Genomic DNA, 14,616 nt, shown 5'->3' on the forward strand with positions numbered 1-14,616 from the left:
TAGGGAAATTCTCAGGAAATCATGGAAAATCAGATCAATTAATTAAGCAAGCAAGATTCAACAATTAAGCACCGTTCTTGAACTCTAAACACAATTGTAAAATAAACCAGTTCTCACTGCAAATATTATCTAAATTTAAAACCAGAAAATCCAAATCTCTTTGCAAAATTCTAGGTTAAAAATCAGCTTTAAAATCATGTTTAGATAAGTTCACAAAATTACTAAATCAAATCTCTTTGCAAGAAGTAATTTTGCTCACCAAAGGTTTTTGTCAGGAAAATCAATCATATTCTCATATCAATCAATAATCCTAAGATCTAAATCCATATGACTAATCAAAAACCTAGCATTAAGAACAACCTATGGTGAAGAACAAGAAAAATAATGAATCCAAACAATTAATCAATCTAACAATCCAAGAAATCCCTAATGAGAAACCCTAAACCTAACAAGCAGATCTACTCAGACATAATTGTAAGAACACAAATCATGAATAAAATAGATTGCATTAAGAGATTAAAGAAGAAGAAAAAGGAGTTTTGAATCTTCTCTCCAAAAGCTCTCTAAAAGTCTCTCAGGGTTCTCTCTCAAAAGTTGCAGGGAAAAATAAAGCTTAGATCTAAACAATGACCATAAAAAGCATACTTATATTCCTAAAACACGTCTAGGGACCGATGATGCAAATATGGAAAACTTTAGGGCAGATTTGTAAATCTTCAAAACTTATGAGATAACTTCCAATTCTTCTACTGGATGATGCATCGATCGACACCATCACTAGCATCGGTCGATGCTGACTTCTGAATTCGCCTCTCAACTTCGTAACTCAGCGTCAATGCTTGATTAGGCTCCAAATCTTCCTATTTAGCTCCATTATGCTCCCATACATGCTAAATCTTATAAATACTCAAAAGACTCAAAAAATACTAAAAAGAATCTATAAATAAGACTTATATCATGGCCAAAAACACCTAAAAACCATGATATATCAACTCCCCCAGACTTAGCCTTTGCTTGCCTTCAAGCAAAACATAAACTTAGACCTGTGAAAGAGGTTTGAAAACGCAGAAACTCCTTTTCTTTTTAAAGGAATGCCATGATCATCCAAACCATAATCCATATGCTTAGCAGATAAATCCAAATCGAACCACCATGTACTTCTCCGTTGACATTCATAGCATCCCAAATTCAAACCAAATTTCACTACTTCCTCCATTAAGCCTTCATTGATGGGTCTAATCAATTTGATCAATGTCAAGAACCTTCTAGACTCATTCCCGTACTATACCATAACAAGCAAGATATAACTTGTACAACATGTGGTACTCTTTCTCTCCCCCAGACTTATTCTATCCTTATCCTCCTTTGAGCTTTGCTTTGCTGTTTTTTTTTTACTATTCTTTTTTCTCAAAGTTGTAGGCGAATAATGGGGTCATCGGTAATTTACCTACCCCTCGCTTCCAAACTTTGTGTGATCATTTGACTCAAGAGTAGAATAATGAGGTCACAAGTAATTTACCTACCTCTCTAAACTGATCAAAATCATCTCATCTTTTATTCTCTTTTTTTTTTTAACAAAGCTCTCAAGAAAAATATTTCAAACTTTAATAAGGGAGAGGAATACCATTTTTTCTCTTTTGAAGATCTTCCTTGTCAGGTATGAACAAGGAGTCAAGCTCAATGAACATCAATCTCCTTGATGAGGTAAAAAGAAAAGTACAGAAATTACGTCAGGCTTTTATGGAATCAGTTGGAAATTTAGGTGTCTCTGGTTTACTGGTCAGCCATTGGATTTTCCATTAGTCGGATTAGTGGATTTAATCTGCAGCATTAATCAACCAAGACAGTACACTAAAAAGAAAAATCATAGTTCCCAACAAAATTTTTGACTCACTAAAACAATTTTTTGTTTCAAAAACAAAAACGTAGTTAGTAACTGCCTCCCCCATACTTAAACAACACTGTCCACAGTATTATCAAGTAAGAGATTGGCGAAGAAAAATAAACAAAAACGAATAAGTATTGAAATTGTGAACAAAATCGTTTTACCAATCCGGATGTTCAGTGTCGACCGATGTTGATGGTGTGTCGGTCGATGCACTCCACAGATGCAGAGAGTTCGAACATTACTCCTGAGTTAGCTGCGATTAATTTGTGTTTTTCTCACTTCTAAGAATCACTACAAATAGACTCAAGATTATTATAGGATGTTAGCACTGCTAAGAATCACTCAAACACAAGATTAAACGCAAGATGATAGATAGAAGTTCATAATTCAATACAAATTCAAACTGACTCAAAGCAAGAATAAAAATGACTCAAAGTGGAAAAGAAAAACCTAAGAGTGGGTTGCCTCCCACTAAGCGCTTGTTTTCAGTCATTAGCTTGAATGTGTTGGATTTCAGGCATCCGGTGGATCGGAACATGGCAATGAATGCTTCCGAGAGAATGTCCTCTTCATCCAAGGTGCATGAGATTTACCAAGGATGTGAGGAACATGATTTGGGTCTAGGACTTGCAGCTAAGGAATCAGCTCGAGAATCTTCGGTTTTGGACAAGTCCAGGTCGACTCGTGGAGGTGTGTTGATCAATGCAACAGCTGCATCGATCGATGCTGAGCCTGCAACCCGTGTTTCTTCAACAATTCTGCAAATTTCCTCAGCAATCCGTGTTTCCATAACAAAAACATCATCTACCAGCGACTTGTCATGGATCAGAACCTCATCATGGTCTCTAGTACTGATTAGATGATCTCCACTCCAATCTTCAAACTTAACAGCTTGCTTACTCACTCTCTCAACAGTCTCCAACTCTTTGACATACCCAGCAGTAATGTGTCCATGAAACTCTATGATTGGATCATCATCAGAAGCAATTTCCACAGAAAATGTCTGACCATCAATAGTAGGAGCTCTTCTCAGCTTGTCCATCTCAAAGTTCATGACCAAATCATCCACATTCAGAGATATGTGTCCCTTCTTAACATCAATAAAAGCACCATCTGTAGCCAAGAAAGAACGTCCTAAAATGAGAGGATCACTAGGCTCTTTGTCATATTCCAACACCATAAAATCAGTGGGAATCATGCAATCTCCAATCTGAATCAGAACATCTTCTAAGACACCTTCAGGAATCCTTCTAGATCGATCATCTAAGATAAGAGAGATCTTAGTTGGCTTGAAATCTGTCATCCCAAGTCTCACAACAACAGAATGTGGCATTAAATTGATACTAGAGCTGAGATCACACAGAGAGTGAGAAAACCTTCCTGTGGAGATAGAGCAATCTAACACAAAAATTCTAGGATCCGATAACTTCTCTGCAATCCTACTCTGAATCATTGCACTCACTTTCTCAGATACAACAACTTTCTCTTTCCTCTCTTTCTTCTTCTGTGGAGGCTGATTCAACAGAATTGAGCTGAAATCCTTGGTTAGAAAAACTCCTTCCTCAGGACTCAAACCATTAGTGACCATCCTCTTCACATACCGCTTAATCCCAAGAGAAAACTTGACTGCATCAATCAAAGGCATCTCTATCATCACCTTGTCCATCATAGCCTTGCATCTAGCTTCTTCAATCTCCTGATTAGATCTCCTAGGCTTAGGAAAAGGAACCTTAGCCTTATAAGCTTGCTCTGAAGCAGGTGGTGGAACTAGAACAGAAACTGAAGCTGTTCGTGGGATGTGTCGATCGACAATGGTGGTGCATCGATCGATACTCTCGTTCCGGAGTGAGTTTGCCGCGATGGATGGTGACTGCATCGATCGATGCATTGTGATGGCATCGATCGATGCTGGCTCTGCAACCGTAGTATCATTGTCGTCTCCTTCCTTTACCAAAATTGCATTACAAGCATGGTTGGGGTTCTCAGTTCTTCTAGAAAGAAGTTCTGATGCAATCCTAGAAACATCAACTCATCAAGAATTGGTTCAAGGAAAATCAAGATCAAATTATAAAGAAGTTTCTAGAAGACAATCAATTCATGGCTACATCAAGAAAGTGTCTAGATACAAAGAACCAATCTCCATCAATGATGATTGATAAAATCTCTCAAATTTATTCTTGATTTATTTATGTAATTAATTTGGTTTATTTTGTATTTATGTTATTGATTTGTAAATTGAGCCTATATAAGCTCATGTTTCCCTTCATTGTAAAGATATAGAATATTTTTGGAAAAATAAAAGAGAGAGTTTTCTCACTTTGAAGCTTAGGCTTTTGTTTTACTTGTCTTTTCTATTGTGTGTGATTCTTTTAGAAAACAAGTTAATTCTTTATCTTTGTGTGTGATTCACTTAGATATTTATTTGTGTTCTTATCACAAAGTCATTCCGCAACTTTGTGTGGCGAACTTCGATCCATCATTCATCTCCATCCTATCCGAGTTAGTTAGAGAGGTCCTTTAGACCAGCTATCGACTCACCCCTATTTTGGCTCACATCATTTTGGTATCAGAGCTAAAAGCTCCTATCTCTTATTGTTTCATTTTAGCTTTATTTGAAAAAGAAAAAAAAAATCAGTTTTGTTTTATTTAAATCGTTTAAAAAAAATTGTACAAAAAAAATTCTTTTTTATTTGCTGAATTTCAGTTTTATTTTATAAAAAAAAATTTTATTTAATTCGTATAAAAAAATACAAAATAACTTTGTTTTGATTTGTTGAATTTCAGTTTTATTTGGAAAAAAGAAAATTTGCTTTGTTTTCATTCTATTTTTCAATATAAAAAAATGCAAACTTTGGTTTTAGTTTTGAGGACAAAACCTTTTCAAGAAGGAGAGAGTGATGCAATCCTAGAAATATCAACTCATCAAGAATTGGTTCAAGGAAAATCAAGTTTTTGGCCTTGTTCGTTGTGCACATGACCCTCTTGATCTCTCAAAACTCCAGCCACATCTGGTCTCAATATGATTGGGTTGACCATCTTTGCTGATTTGGCTGCTTTTGTGTTATCACGCTCTAATTGTCCTAACTCTTGGTTTGTAAGCTTAACAACTGGACCAGTAGGATTTTTCCTGGTATTTGGCTTAGGCATGTACATGAATCACACAAGAGAAAAGAAACAAAAGCGTGTAAGTAAAATAGGAAAATAAAAATCTAGACAAAATCAAAGACTTTAATTTAATGGTGAATCAAAAGAGTCTCCGACAACGGCGCCAAAATTTGATATGCTCAAATTTAACCCTGAAATACTCTCTCAAATTAAGAGATCAATTGTAGTACTTAGGGATCGAATCCACAAAGACTCTAGATTCACACAATAGATTTAATAATCTTTTAATTATGCTAAATCAAAATATTAATTTAAAAAGAATGCGAAAACAGAATTAAGAAGTGTTGTAAATTCAGGAATTAAAAACCCTAGGTCTAGGGAAATTCTCATGAAATCATGGAAAATCATATCAATTAATTAAGCAAGCAAGATTCAACAATTAAGCACCGTTCTTGAACTCTAAACACAATTGTAAAATAAATCATTTCTCACTGCAAATATTATCTAAATTTAAAACCAGAAAATCCAAATCTTTTGCAAAATTCTAGGTTAAAAATCAGCTTTAAAATAAGGTTTAGATAAGTTCACAAAATTACTAAATCAAATCTCTTTGCAAAAAGTAATTTTGCTCACAAAAGGTTTTTGTCAGGAAAATCAATCATATTCTCATATCAATCAATAATCCTAAGATCTAAATCTATATGACTAATCAAAGATGCATTAAGAATAACATGTGGTGAAGAACAAGAAAGATAATGAATCCAAACAATCAATCAATCTAACAATCCATGAAATCCCTAATGAGAAACCTAAACCTAACAAGCAGATCTACTCAGACATAATTGTAAGAACACAAATCATGAATAAAATAGATTGCATTAAGAGATTAAAGAAGAAGAAAAAGGAGTTCTGAATCTTCTCTCCAAAAGCTCTCTAAAAATCTCTCAGGGTTCTCTCTCAAAAGTTGCAGGGAAAAATAAAGTTTAGATCTAAACAATGACCATAAAAATCCTATTTATATTCCTAAAACACGTCCAGGGACCAATGATGCAAATATGGAAAACTTTAGGGCAGATTTGTAAATCTTCAAAACTTGTGAGAAAACTTCCAATTCTTCTACTGGATGATTCATCGATCAACACCATCACTTGCATCGATCGATGCTGACTTCTGAATTCGCCTCTCAACTTCGTAACTCAGCCTCAATGCTTGATTAAGCTCCAAATCTTTCTATTTAGCTCCATTATGCTCCCATCCATTCTAAATCCTATAAATACTCAAAAGACTCTAAAAATACCGAAAAGACTCTATAAATAAGACTTATATCATGGCTAAAAACACCTAAAAACCATGATATATCAAGTAAAAAAGCTGATATGTATTAATTGTTATAATTTGATTAGATATTCATTTTAATTGATGTGTCATCCTCTGCTTCAATACAAAAGCTGAGGTGTAATGCTCTGGTGAAAAACATGGAAGTTTTAATGTATTGATTGTTAGAAATTAATAATTATTAATACATTAGTATATCATAGAATTAAAATTCTCTAACCATTCAAATTAAGTCAGATCCTGCGTGGATCATTTAATACCGATTAGTTGAGCCGATTATCTCTTCAAATATTTATCGTTGATTATCAAAATAAAATTAAATCTTGGCTCCACTGATTTTTGCAATGGTTTTCATTTAAACCATATATTTTGATTTTCAAATCTTACAAAATTGCTTGATTGCCGAGATTGTTGTTAACTGCAAATCTAAAACAATCAGTTGGGAGAATTTAGCCTAAATCTTCATCGATTAGAATATTTAATTAAGGAAAACAGATACATCATAATTAAATAAGGAAAACGTTTAAATACATAATAAATCAAATCTAAATTCTGTTTTTTTATAAATATTTTAGGAAAAAACGGAAAAAAACAATAATAAAAAAATTACATTCAGTATTTGTGTATATTTTTCCTCACAGTTTTAGGAACAAATAAATAAATCCAGTTTAATTTTTTAAAAAATAACTGATTACAATTTAATATATAAATTAAATTACTTTAAAAGGTATTTTAAAATAGTAAAGTATTCATTATAGCCTCAATAATATAAAATTTATTAATATATAAGATATGTGAAATTAATAAAATCAATTCAAATTTATTTTATTGGATATAAAATATATCAAAAATCAATTTATTTGTAAATATTCTCTAAAACACAAGATTTGCGAGAAATATCTTTAAAATCTGCCTAGGTCTGCTCTGGTCCGAAAGGGCGTGGGTTCAAATCCCACAGCTGTCAACAATTGTTTTTGCTTTCTTTTTTTTTTTTTAATTTGGAGTTATTCTTTCTTTGGTCAACAAAACTCTAAGCCAATTCCTTCAGATATATCATAAAACCTAGAAACATAATTATATGACAAGAAAAAAAGCAGCTACAAATGTCCCAATGATTCTATGAATCATTTTGGATTTGTGGTACTTCAGTTCAATAGGCTTTTTATTGTTTTAATATCTTCCTTATCTCCTTTACCAGCAATACAAAGGGATCATCTTTGTGTCGCTTATTAAATGATTGTTCTTATAGGATCTTGAAAAGGTGATCATTGTTGTACCTTAAGGTTTTTCCATTACAAGTCCCACTTATATAGAAAACAGACACTTAAAGGGAGAAACTACAAGTTGACTAAGAGAATCACCAGCCTTGACAACGATCGATTTCCACCATCCAACCTTTCTTATCTTCAACAATGCCCATCTGAATATTGGTTAACATCGAGCGAAGCTTCCTAGACAGCGCTGCTTCTCCTGTCCTGTATTTTACCCTGCCGTCAAAGATATGACCCAATATCAACATTTGAGATTTGATGAAAGGGTTTTCAATTTTATCAAGTTTCAAAAAAAATTAATCACTTCTTGTCATGGAAGGTCACAGTTTCAACAGCTGTAACAACCACTGCAGTCCCAGTGCAGAAAACTTCTTCTGCCTCTAGTAGCTCATCCACAGAAACATCGCGCTCTTGAACCTGTGATACATTAACTGTGAATCACAATCTGCGAATCTTGACTACGTAAGAATGTCTATATATGAAATGAAAGAGGAGGTTGAACCTGGTAGCCAATATCACGAGCTAGCTCGCTTATGCTTTTCCTTGTGACTCCAGGTAAAATGGTTCCTGATGTTGGTGGAGTGGACACAATGTTTCCCTAAAATATGAATGGTTCCTAATGAGTTATATGCATAGGAATCTAAAAGGTTGAAACTATTCTATATTCCGTGTGATAAGTGTTGCAACTCTTTACCTTGACAATGAAGATGTTACAAGCACTAAGTTCTTCGATGTTTCTACCAGTTGCTGCATCCAGGAACAGGACATCAGAGAACCCCGATGACTTTGCTTCAAACAACGATTTCACAACCTTTCAAAAATTTACACAAGAAGAAATCAGAGAACTAGAAATTTCATTAACCTGTTTCCATGGAAGATGTGAGGTGTCTCTTTACTTACTGGAGAATAGTTTGTGCAGCTCTTGACACCACCTGTTCCACCTGAATGGGCTCGGTGATGCTTATGATCAACTTTGAGGTTTAAGCCTGAGCTCACCTACAAGACAGACAAAACCAGTTAACTGTTCCAACTTGAAAGACTCTTTAGTCAGAGTTTACTCCACGGAGAAATTTGAAACAAACACATACAAACTCACCTTATGGTAATCTCCTACTGGAGATGCATAGATGAGAAATGTGTTTTCAGGTGCTGGAGCTACTCCAAGGGTATCACCGCTCCCAATTAGCAGAGGCCTTATATACAAAGATCCTTTACCCGGAGGAGGAACCTAAAAAAACGAATGTGAAATTGTGATAAAGAATCACATCAAATGGAGGTAGAGACACATTGGTCCAATAGGCCATACCCATTTCTTGTTGGCAAGCACAGTTTGCTTAACTGCATCAACGAATAGCTCCAGAGAAGGGGACGTCATACAAAGCCTCTCCGCACCAGCTTGCATGCGAAGAGCGTTTTGGTCAGGCCTGAAAATCATAATCCTGTCGTCTTCTGTCCTGTAAGCTTTGAGACCTTCAAATAGTCCCTACAAAGAGCCAAACCAATAATCAAAAGGTATATATAGACGCAAAAGTTAGAAACTTTTGCTGGCTATCACACTCAGTTTGAAGCAACTATACACAATCTATGACTATGCAGATCAATTTCTCCCTCATTTAGAGATTAAAGGCTTCAAATTTCTTAACCCTGTTTTCTAATCAAACCCAAAGTTCCTACCATCAGTGAGATTTAGCCACAAGTGGTAAGAGAAGAAAACGTACCTGGCCATAATTGAGAATCGGAGAACAAGGGCTGATTGAAATATCCCCATAAGGAAGGATCTTTCCTTGTGAAAAGCTCTCACCTCGTCTGCATTTGGCTACATACATGTAATCTGTTGGAGTCAGAGCAAACCCAAGCTCTTCCCATTTCACATTCGCATACTTCTCATCCCCTTCACTGTTTTCATCTCAATGCATTATGCATGCCACCAAAAAGAATGAGAATATTAAAAAATAAACAAACACCATATATATATATACCCAGATCAGGAGAATTCTAATAACCAAAATCATTTTGTGTTTTCATTTTCTCTCGTTTATCATAAAAAACGATTGAGACTTTGTATTATTACCTTGTAGAACGAAGAGGTGATGAAGAAGGAGCCATAGCTGGCGGAGACAAATAGAATAGAGAGCAGTAAGGTGAAAGGCAGAGAGAGGGGCGTGGAGCGGTTCACGTGGTTTTAGGAGCCTTCTTTTATAGTGACAACAAACAAACCCTTTTGATTCCTTCCATCTTAATTATTTTTTTAGTATTTGTTTGATTTTGTTAAGAATATAAATTAAATTGTGGAATCTTCAACTATTATTATTTCTTTATTAAGGCCAACGACCGCTAAAGAGGCAGCTCTCTGTTGAAGAAAAAAAAGCGTTACATTGTATTCTCTTATATAGTTTTCCTTAATCTGGTTGTATGTACGTTGTATTGATTTTTTTACCTTTTAGTATTTGTTATTTTTTTTTAATTTACACTACATTTTCTTGTATTCGGATAAATTTTATTTGTTAGGTAATTAATCCACGATGAAGCGTTTGTTATTTTTATTTGTTTCAATGGTTTTTCTTTGTTAATTGGATAAATGTAAGTTGTTTTGTATTTCCAAACACAATGGTGATATGTAAACTAACGATTTTAAGGGAAAGCAACTTGTGATGAAACATATCATGTGCATTTTCTCAAGATGGTACAAAATGCATCATTGTGTCAGTCTAACCAACATGCATGTTTTAATAGTGTGTGTTGTACTTGTACGAAGCTGACGAAACTACTCTACATGACAATCAGATCGGTCCCTAAGAATTTGATACCTCCTAGCAAGAATCAAATTAATTTGTTGTTCAGTTACTTGTACAAGGCAAGGCAAAGTACTTTGAAATTAGTAAGTTTCAACTTGTTCCCCATGCCTAATATTTTGTTTTGCATATTTTATTTTTATAAAAAGATTGATTCATACACTTTCATATTTATATAAATTAAAGTTACTCTACAATCAACTTAATAAAAAAGATATGCCAACAAAAAAAATGTCTAATACATTACCAATATATTTCTTAAAGTTGTACAATCTGTTTTTTATAACATAACTATGTCTAACACCCAAAAATCTTATATAATAAAATAGGGAACCATTCTCAAAACTTTCTTTCAGACACTGCTACATAAGCAACATAGATATTGCCACTTGTCCAAATATATGTTTTTTGTGCATTAAAGTATTCTTTTTAAATGTTTCAATTAATAACTATATAAAAAATAAGTAAATAAGTAAACATTTATAACATTAAAAACAATATTACTTTTTTTAATAATAATAAAAATGATCATTCTTCAAAATTTTGAATGTATTAATTAGTTTTAGAATGAATGTAAAACGAAGATTCCACTTAAAAATAAAAATAAAAACAACTAGAATAACTACTTAAATTTTTACGGTACGATGTTCCAATCTAACCGAATCAGTGAAATAACAATGACAATTATAGAATAATTGTTAAAATAATTTTATTCAAATATCACATAACCAACATATTGGTCATTATAACAACAACGTCACCAAAGTAACAAACGACCAAAACAAAAAAAGATCAGCATCTGTAACAAAATTAAACATTACCAATGAATTTTATTCTCCAAGCATTGTTTTAAAAATCACTCACAAGAAAACAATATCAGCTACACAATCCCATATTCCAACAATCCATATTTCAGAAACATAACCAACTTTTATATTACCTTCCTTGAATAATTTGACAAATTTTATCAACGCAGATATCCTATCATTTGGACCAGCCAACCCGCAACCACTCACGTCTTTTTTAAGAGCAAATACCACAATCCAAATGCAACAAGAACACTTGATGTGGAAGTCATAATATAAAACCTAGAAATAACACAAACGCAAGCCACCCAAGTTGAAGAAGATAATGTTCAATTTGTCTTTAAGAGCTAAAAAGAACTCAAAATATCAACACTCTATTTTGCAATCACAAATTTCATTAGAGTTTTAACTATATAGTTAATGAACAAATAAAACAATTTCAAAACTCTAATGACTTTTAACCAAAAAAAAAAAATCTTTCGATACAAATAAACTTTGTTGGTATGCTCTTCACATTGTAAATTCTCTCGAATTTTTTTTAAAAAAAAATAACTAAACCCTAATGACTTTTAACGAGAAAAACAAACTAATATAACAATCTCTTGCAACCCAGGAGACTCAACCTAGTATATATATATGAGAATCTAAAGACTTTAAAAGGTAGCGAGTCCGTCGCAAAGATAGGCCACTCCGTAAAGGTTGATAATTGTTGAAATCAGATCAGTGCTTTTGGAGGCAAAGCATGTACTCGTCATCCCATTACTATTATGCATGGAATTGAACGGTGATAAGACAATTTTAAGACTAGATCAATCAAATTAGTGACATAAATGTGTGGATCTCTTGTGTCATGAAGGTTCTTGCAGGACGAGGTGAGGTGGAGTAGTGGGATCATGGGGTATATTCAAACACATGTACATAATTAAGCATCCCCGATTATGGTTATTTAGAGACCTAGAACGAACCTGAGTTTGATTCCCATGAAACTCCACCATACATACGATGAAAATATTATATTTACCGACCTGTAGGAATCACTAAAACAGAAATCTTAGTACCCTACTCAAAAGAGAGTTTGAAAATTTTATCAAATGCCAAAAAATGTTTTTCCAAAACTTTTTTTTCTAGAATTCAAATAGGAAAATTGGCAAAAATAACTCAAAAAAAAATTAAAATTAACCCACTAACCATACTAACCATATAAACCTTATATACTCTATATTTTATGTATTAATTACATATTATACCACCACCATCTCTACCAACACCTTCGGCCACCATCTCCGGCGACCAACTCCGCCAACATTCTCAGGCAAGTTTCCGGCAACATTCTTCGGTGACCAACTCCGGCGAACTTTTCCGACAACCAACTCTGACGAATTTCTCCGGCGAACAACTCCGATGGCCACCTCCGCCGGTTACCTCCGCCGGCCGGCTACCATCACCATTATAAACCATCATCTATCAACACTAAATTGGTAATTTTCTCTACCCCTAATCCTAATTTTCTAATTTTTTTAAATAGTTAGTTAATTTCTTCTATAGTTTTTTTGTTTTGGTGAGTAAGCAAATTCACCCATTCAAATATCTATTCCATGCACCATCTAATAAAGAGACGTGGGTACAAAAATTTATCCAAGTTCATCCAATAGATCGTTTAACTCATTTTATTTGTTTTCCACCATGATAGGCCAATTACTCAATTTAGTTTGGATGGCCTAAAAGGATATAGAAAACATAATATTGTAGAAAAGGTTAGCATAACATGTTTAATTAGACCAAAGTGTAAAAATTATACTTAATCCTCTACTGTAAATCTGAAATTTTCACCTACACTACGGAATATTTTACCAACCATACTGTAAGAGATTAACTGAAGTAAATAGGCATGTTACACAACTTACAAGTTACAAGTACGTATTTTGTTTTGTACGTATTTTTTTAACTACACTTTCCCTTTGAGAAACGACGGTATAGTGTATTAAAAAAAAGGTAATTGCATCATATACCCATAAAATCTTATTATATAAAGTTGGGTTTTGAAAGTTAGCCATTAACAAGAAGATTTTGACATGTGTCAAGTTATCAATTTGAGATTTTGACATGTGTAAATATTTATTAGGAAGAATTTGATTACAACAAAAAAAAAAAAAAAATAGAGAAAAGGATTAAGGAAAATATACTTTTAATTATTAATTCTAAATTTTGTACTCACTTCTATATAATCAAAGATCGCTTCATATTTAAATAATTTGGATTAAGAAAAATATACTTTTAATTATTAATTCTAAATTTTGTACTCACTTTTATATAATCAAAGATCGCCTCATATTTAAATAATTTATTCAAAAACATTGCTTTCAACTTTGTTTAATTGGGAATATATTTTAATGGGAAGGTAAACTTTTCTTATTTTCTTAAATCAAAATTTTCTACCACTTTCTCCTTTTTCAGTTGGGAATAGGTAAGATTAATATGTTAACAAAAAAAGATTAATATATGAGTCTTCTTTTTCTAATACTGTATTTTAAAATTTATTGTAGTATTTTTAGATTGTTTTAATTTATATTTTAATCTTTGAATGATTTGGGATTCATATATTAACATGCTTATAATTTTATATTGTTTATTTAATTATGCCAAGTTTTTTTCAATTTCTCAACCTTCATTGGTTAGTCATAAACCCTTCTTTTTTTTTTCAAACATAATTGTTACCATTATTCATTCAATCCCAAAGGGAGACAACGAATAAAAGCTCATCAACCTAATGAATTGATAAAATAGGCTAATCAAACACAAGCGTATAACAAACATAGATAAATAGATTGGAAAAAAAAATCGTTGTTGATAGATCGTCACCCTGGTTTGCGGAAATGTTTAAAAGAATTGATTTAGCCACATACGTCACCAAAATGCACTTATTTTTTCAGTCAAGGGTCTTAAGAGAACTTCATGATGGGTGACCTTTCTGGAAGTGATTATCAAAATTATGCGAGTGAGGACAAAACACAAGAAAATATATTTTGTTGATTTGTAAGGTCGGTAATCAAGTTTTTATGGACTCCCAGACGTAACAAACCGGCCATCGAATATGGGTTGGTCCACAAGCCGGGAATAGATGTAGGGCCAACTTGGGAAGGTGGGCCCATGGACTGAGAGTAGACGTGGGCTCACTAAACAATGAGGCGGTTGAAGCGTTACAGAGACAGAGGCTACATCACGGTGTGTCAAAGACACTTCCACGAATACATTGAGAAATTTAGCATTAGTTACTATCAAAAGATTTTGTGATGATTGAAAAAGGTTTTAACGTTTATTGGTCATCGGAGCAAGCTATTTTGAGATAGCAAAAAAACATGAACATTTTCTCTCCATATAGGATGAGGACAGAGCCTAGGTTTTCTCTTTGGTGGAGAAGG

The 14,616-nt window shown here is 33.3% G+C and overlaps 1 protein-coding gene across 1 annotated transcript; it reads right to left on the bottom strand.

Annotated features, from left to right (window-relative positions):
• LOC104777936 (branched-chain-amino-acid aminotransferase 6) lies at positions 7,545-9,788 on the bottom strand. The gene is made up of 9 exons (XM_010502262.2): positions 9,671-9,788; positions 9,318-9,495; positions 8,906-9,082; positions 8,696-8,827; positions 8,500-8,595; positions 8,294-8,410; positions 8,102-8,197; positions 7,904-8,016; positions 7,545-7,815 (listed from the first exon to the last, which is right to left on the bottom strand). The coding sequence occupies exons 1-9, from the start codon at positions 9,703-9,705 to the stop codon at positions 7,686-7,688; spliced, it is 1,074 nt and encodes a 357-aa protein (XP_010500564.1). The 5' UTR covers positions 9,706-9,788; the 3' UTR covers positions 7,545-7,685.

This window comes from Camelina sativa, chromosome 3 (genome assembly GCF_000633955.1).
Source record: "Camelina sativa cultivar DH55 chromosome 3, Cs, whole genome shotgun sequence".
Taxonomy (NCBI): Eukaryota; Viridiplantae; Streptophyta; class Magnoliopsida; order Brassicales; family Brassicaceae; genus Camelina; species Camelina sativa.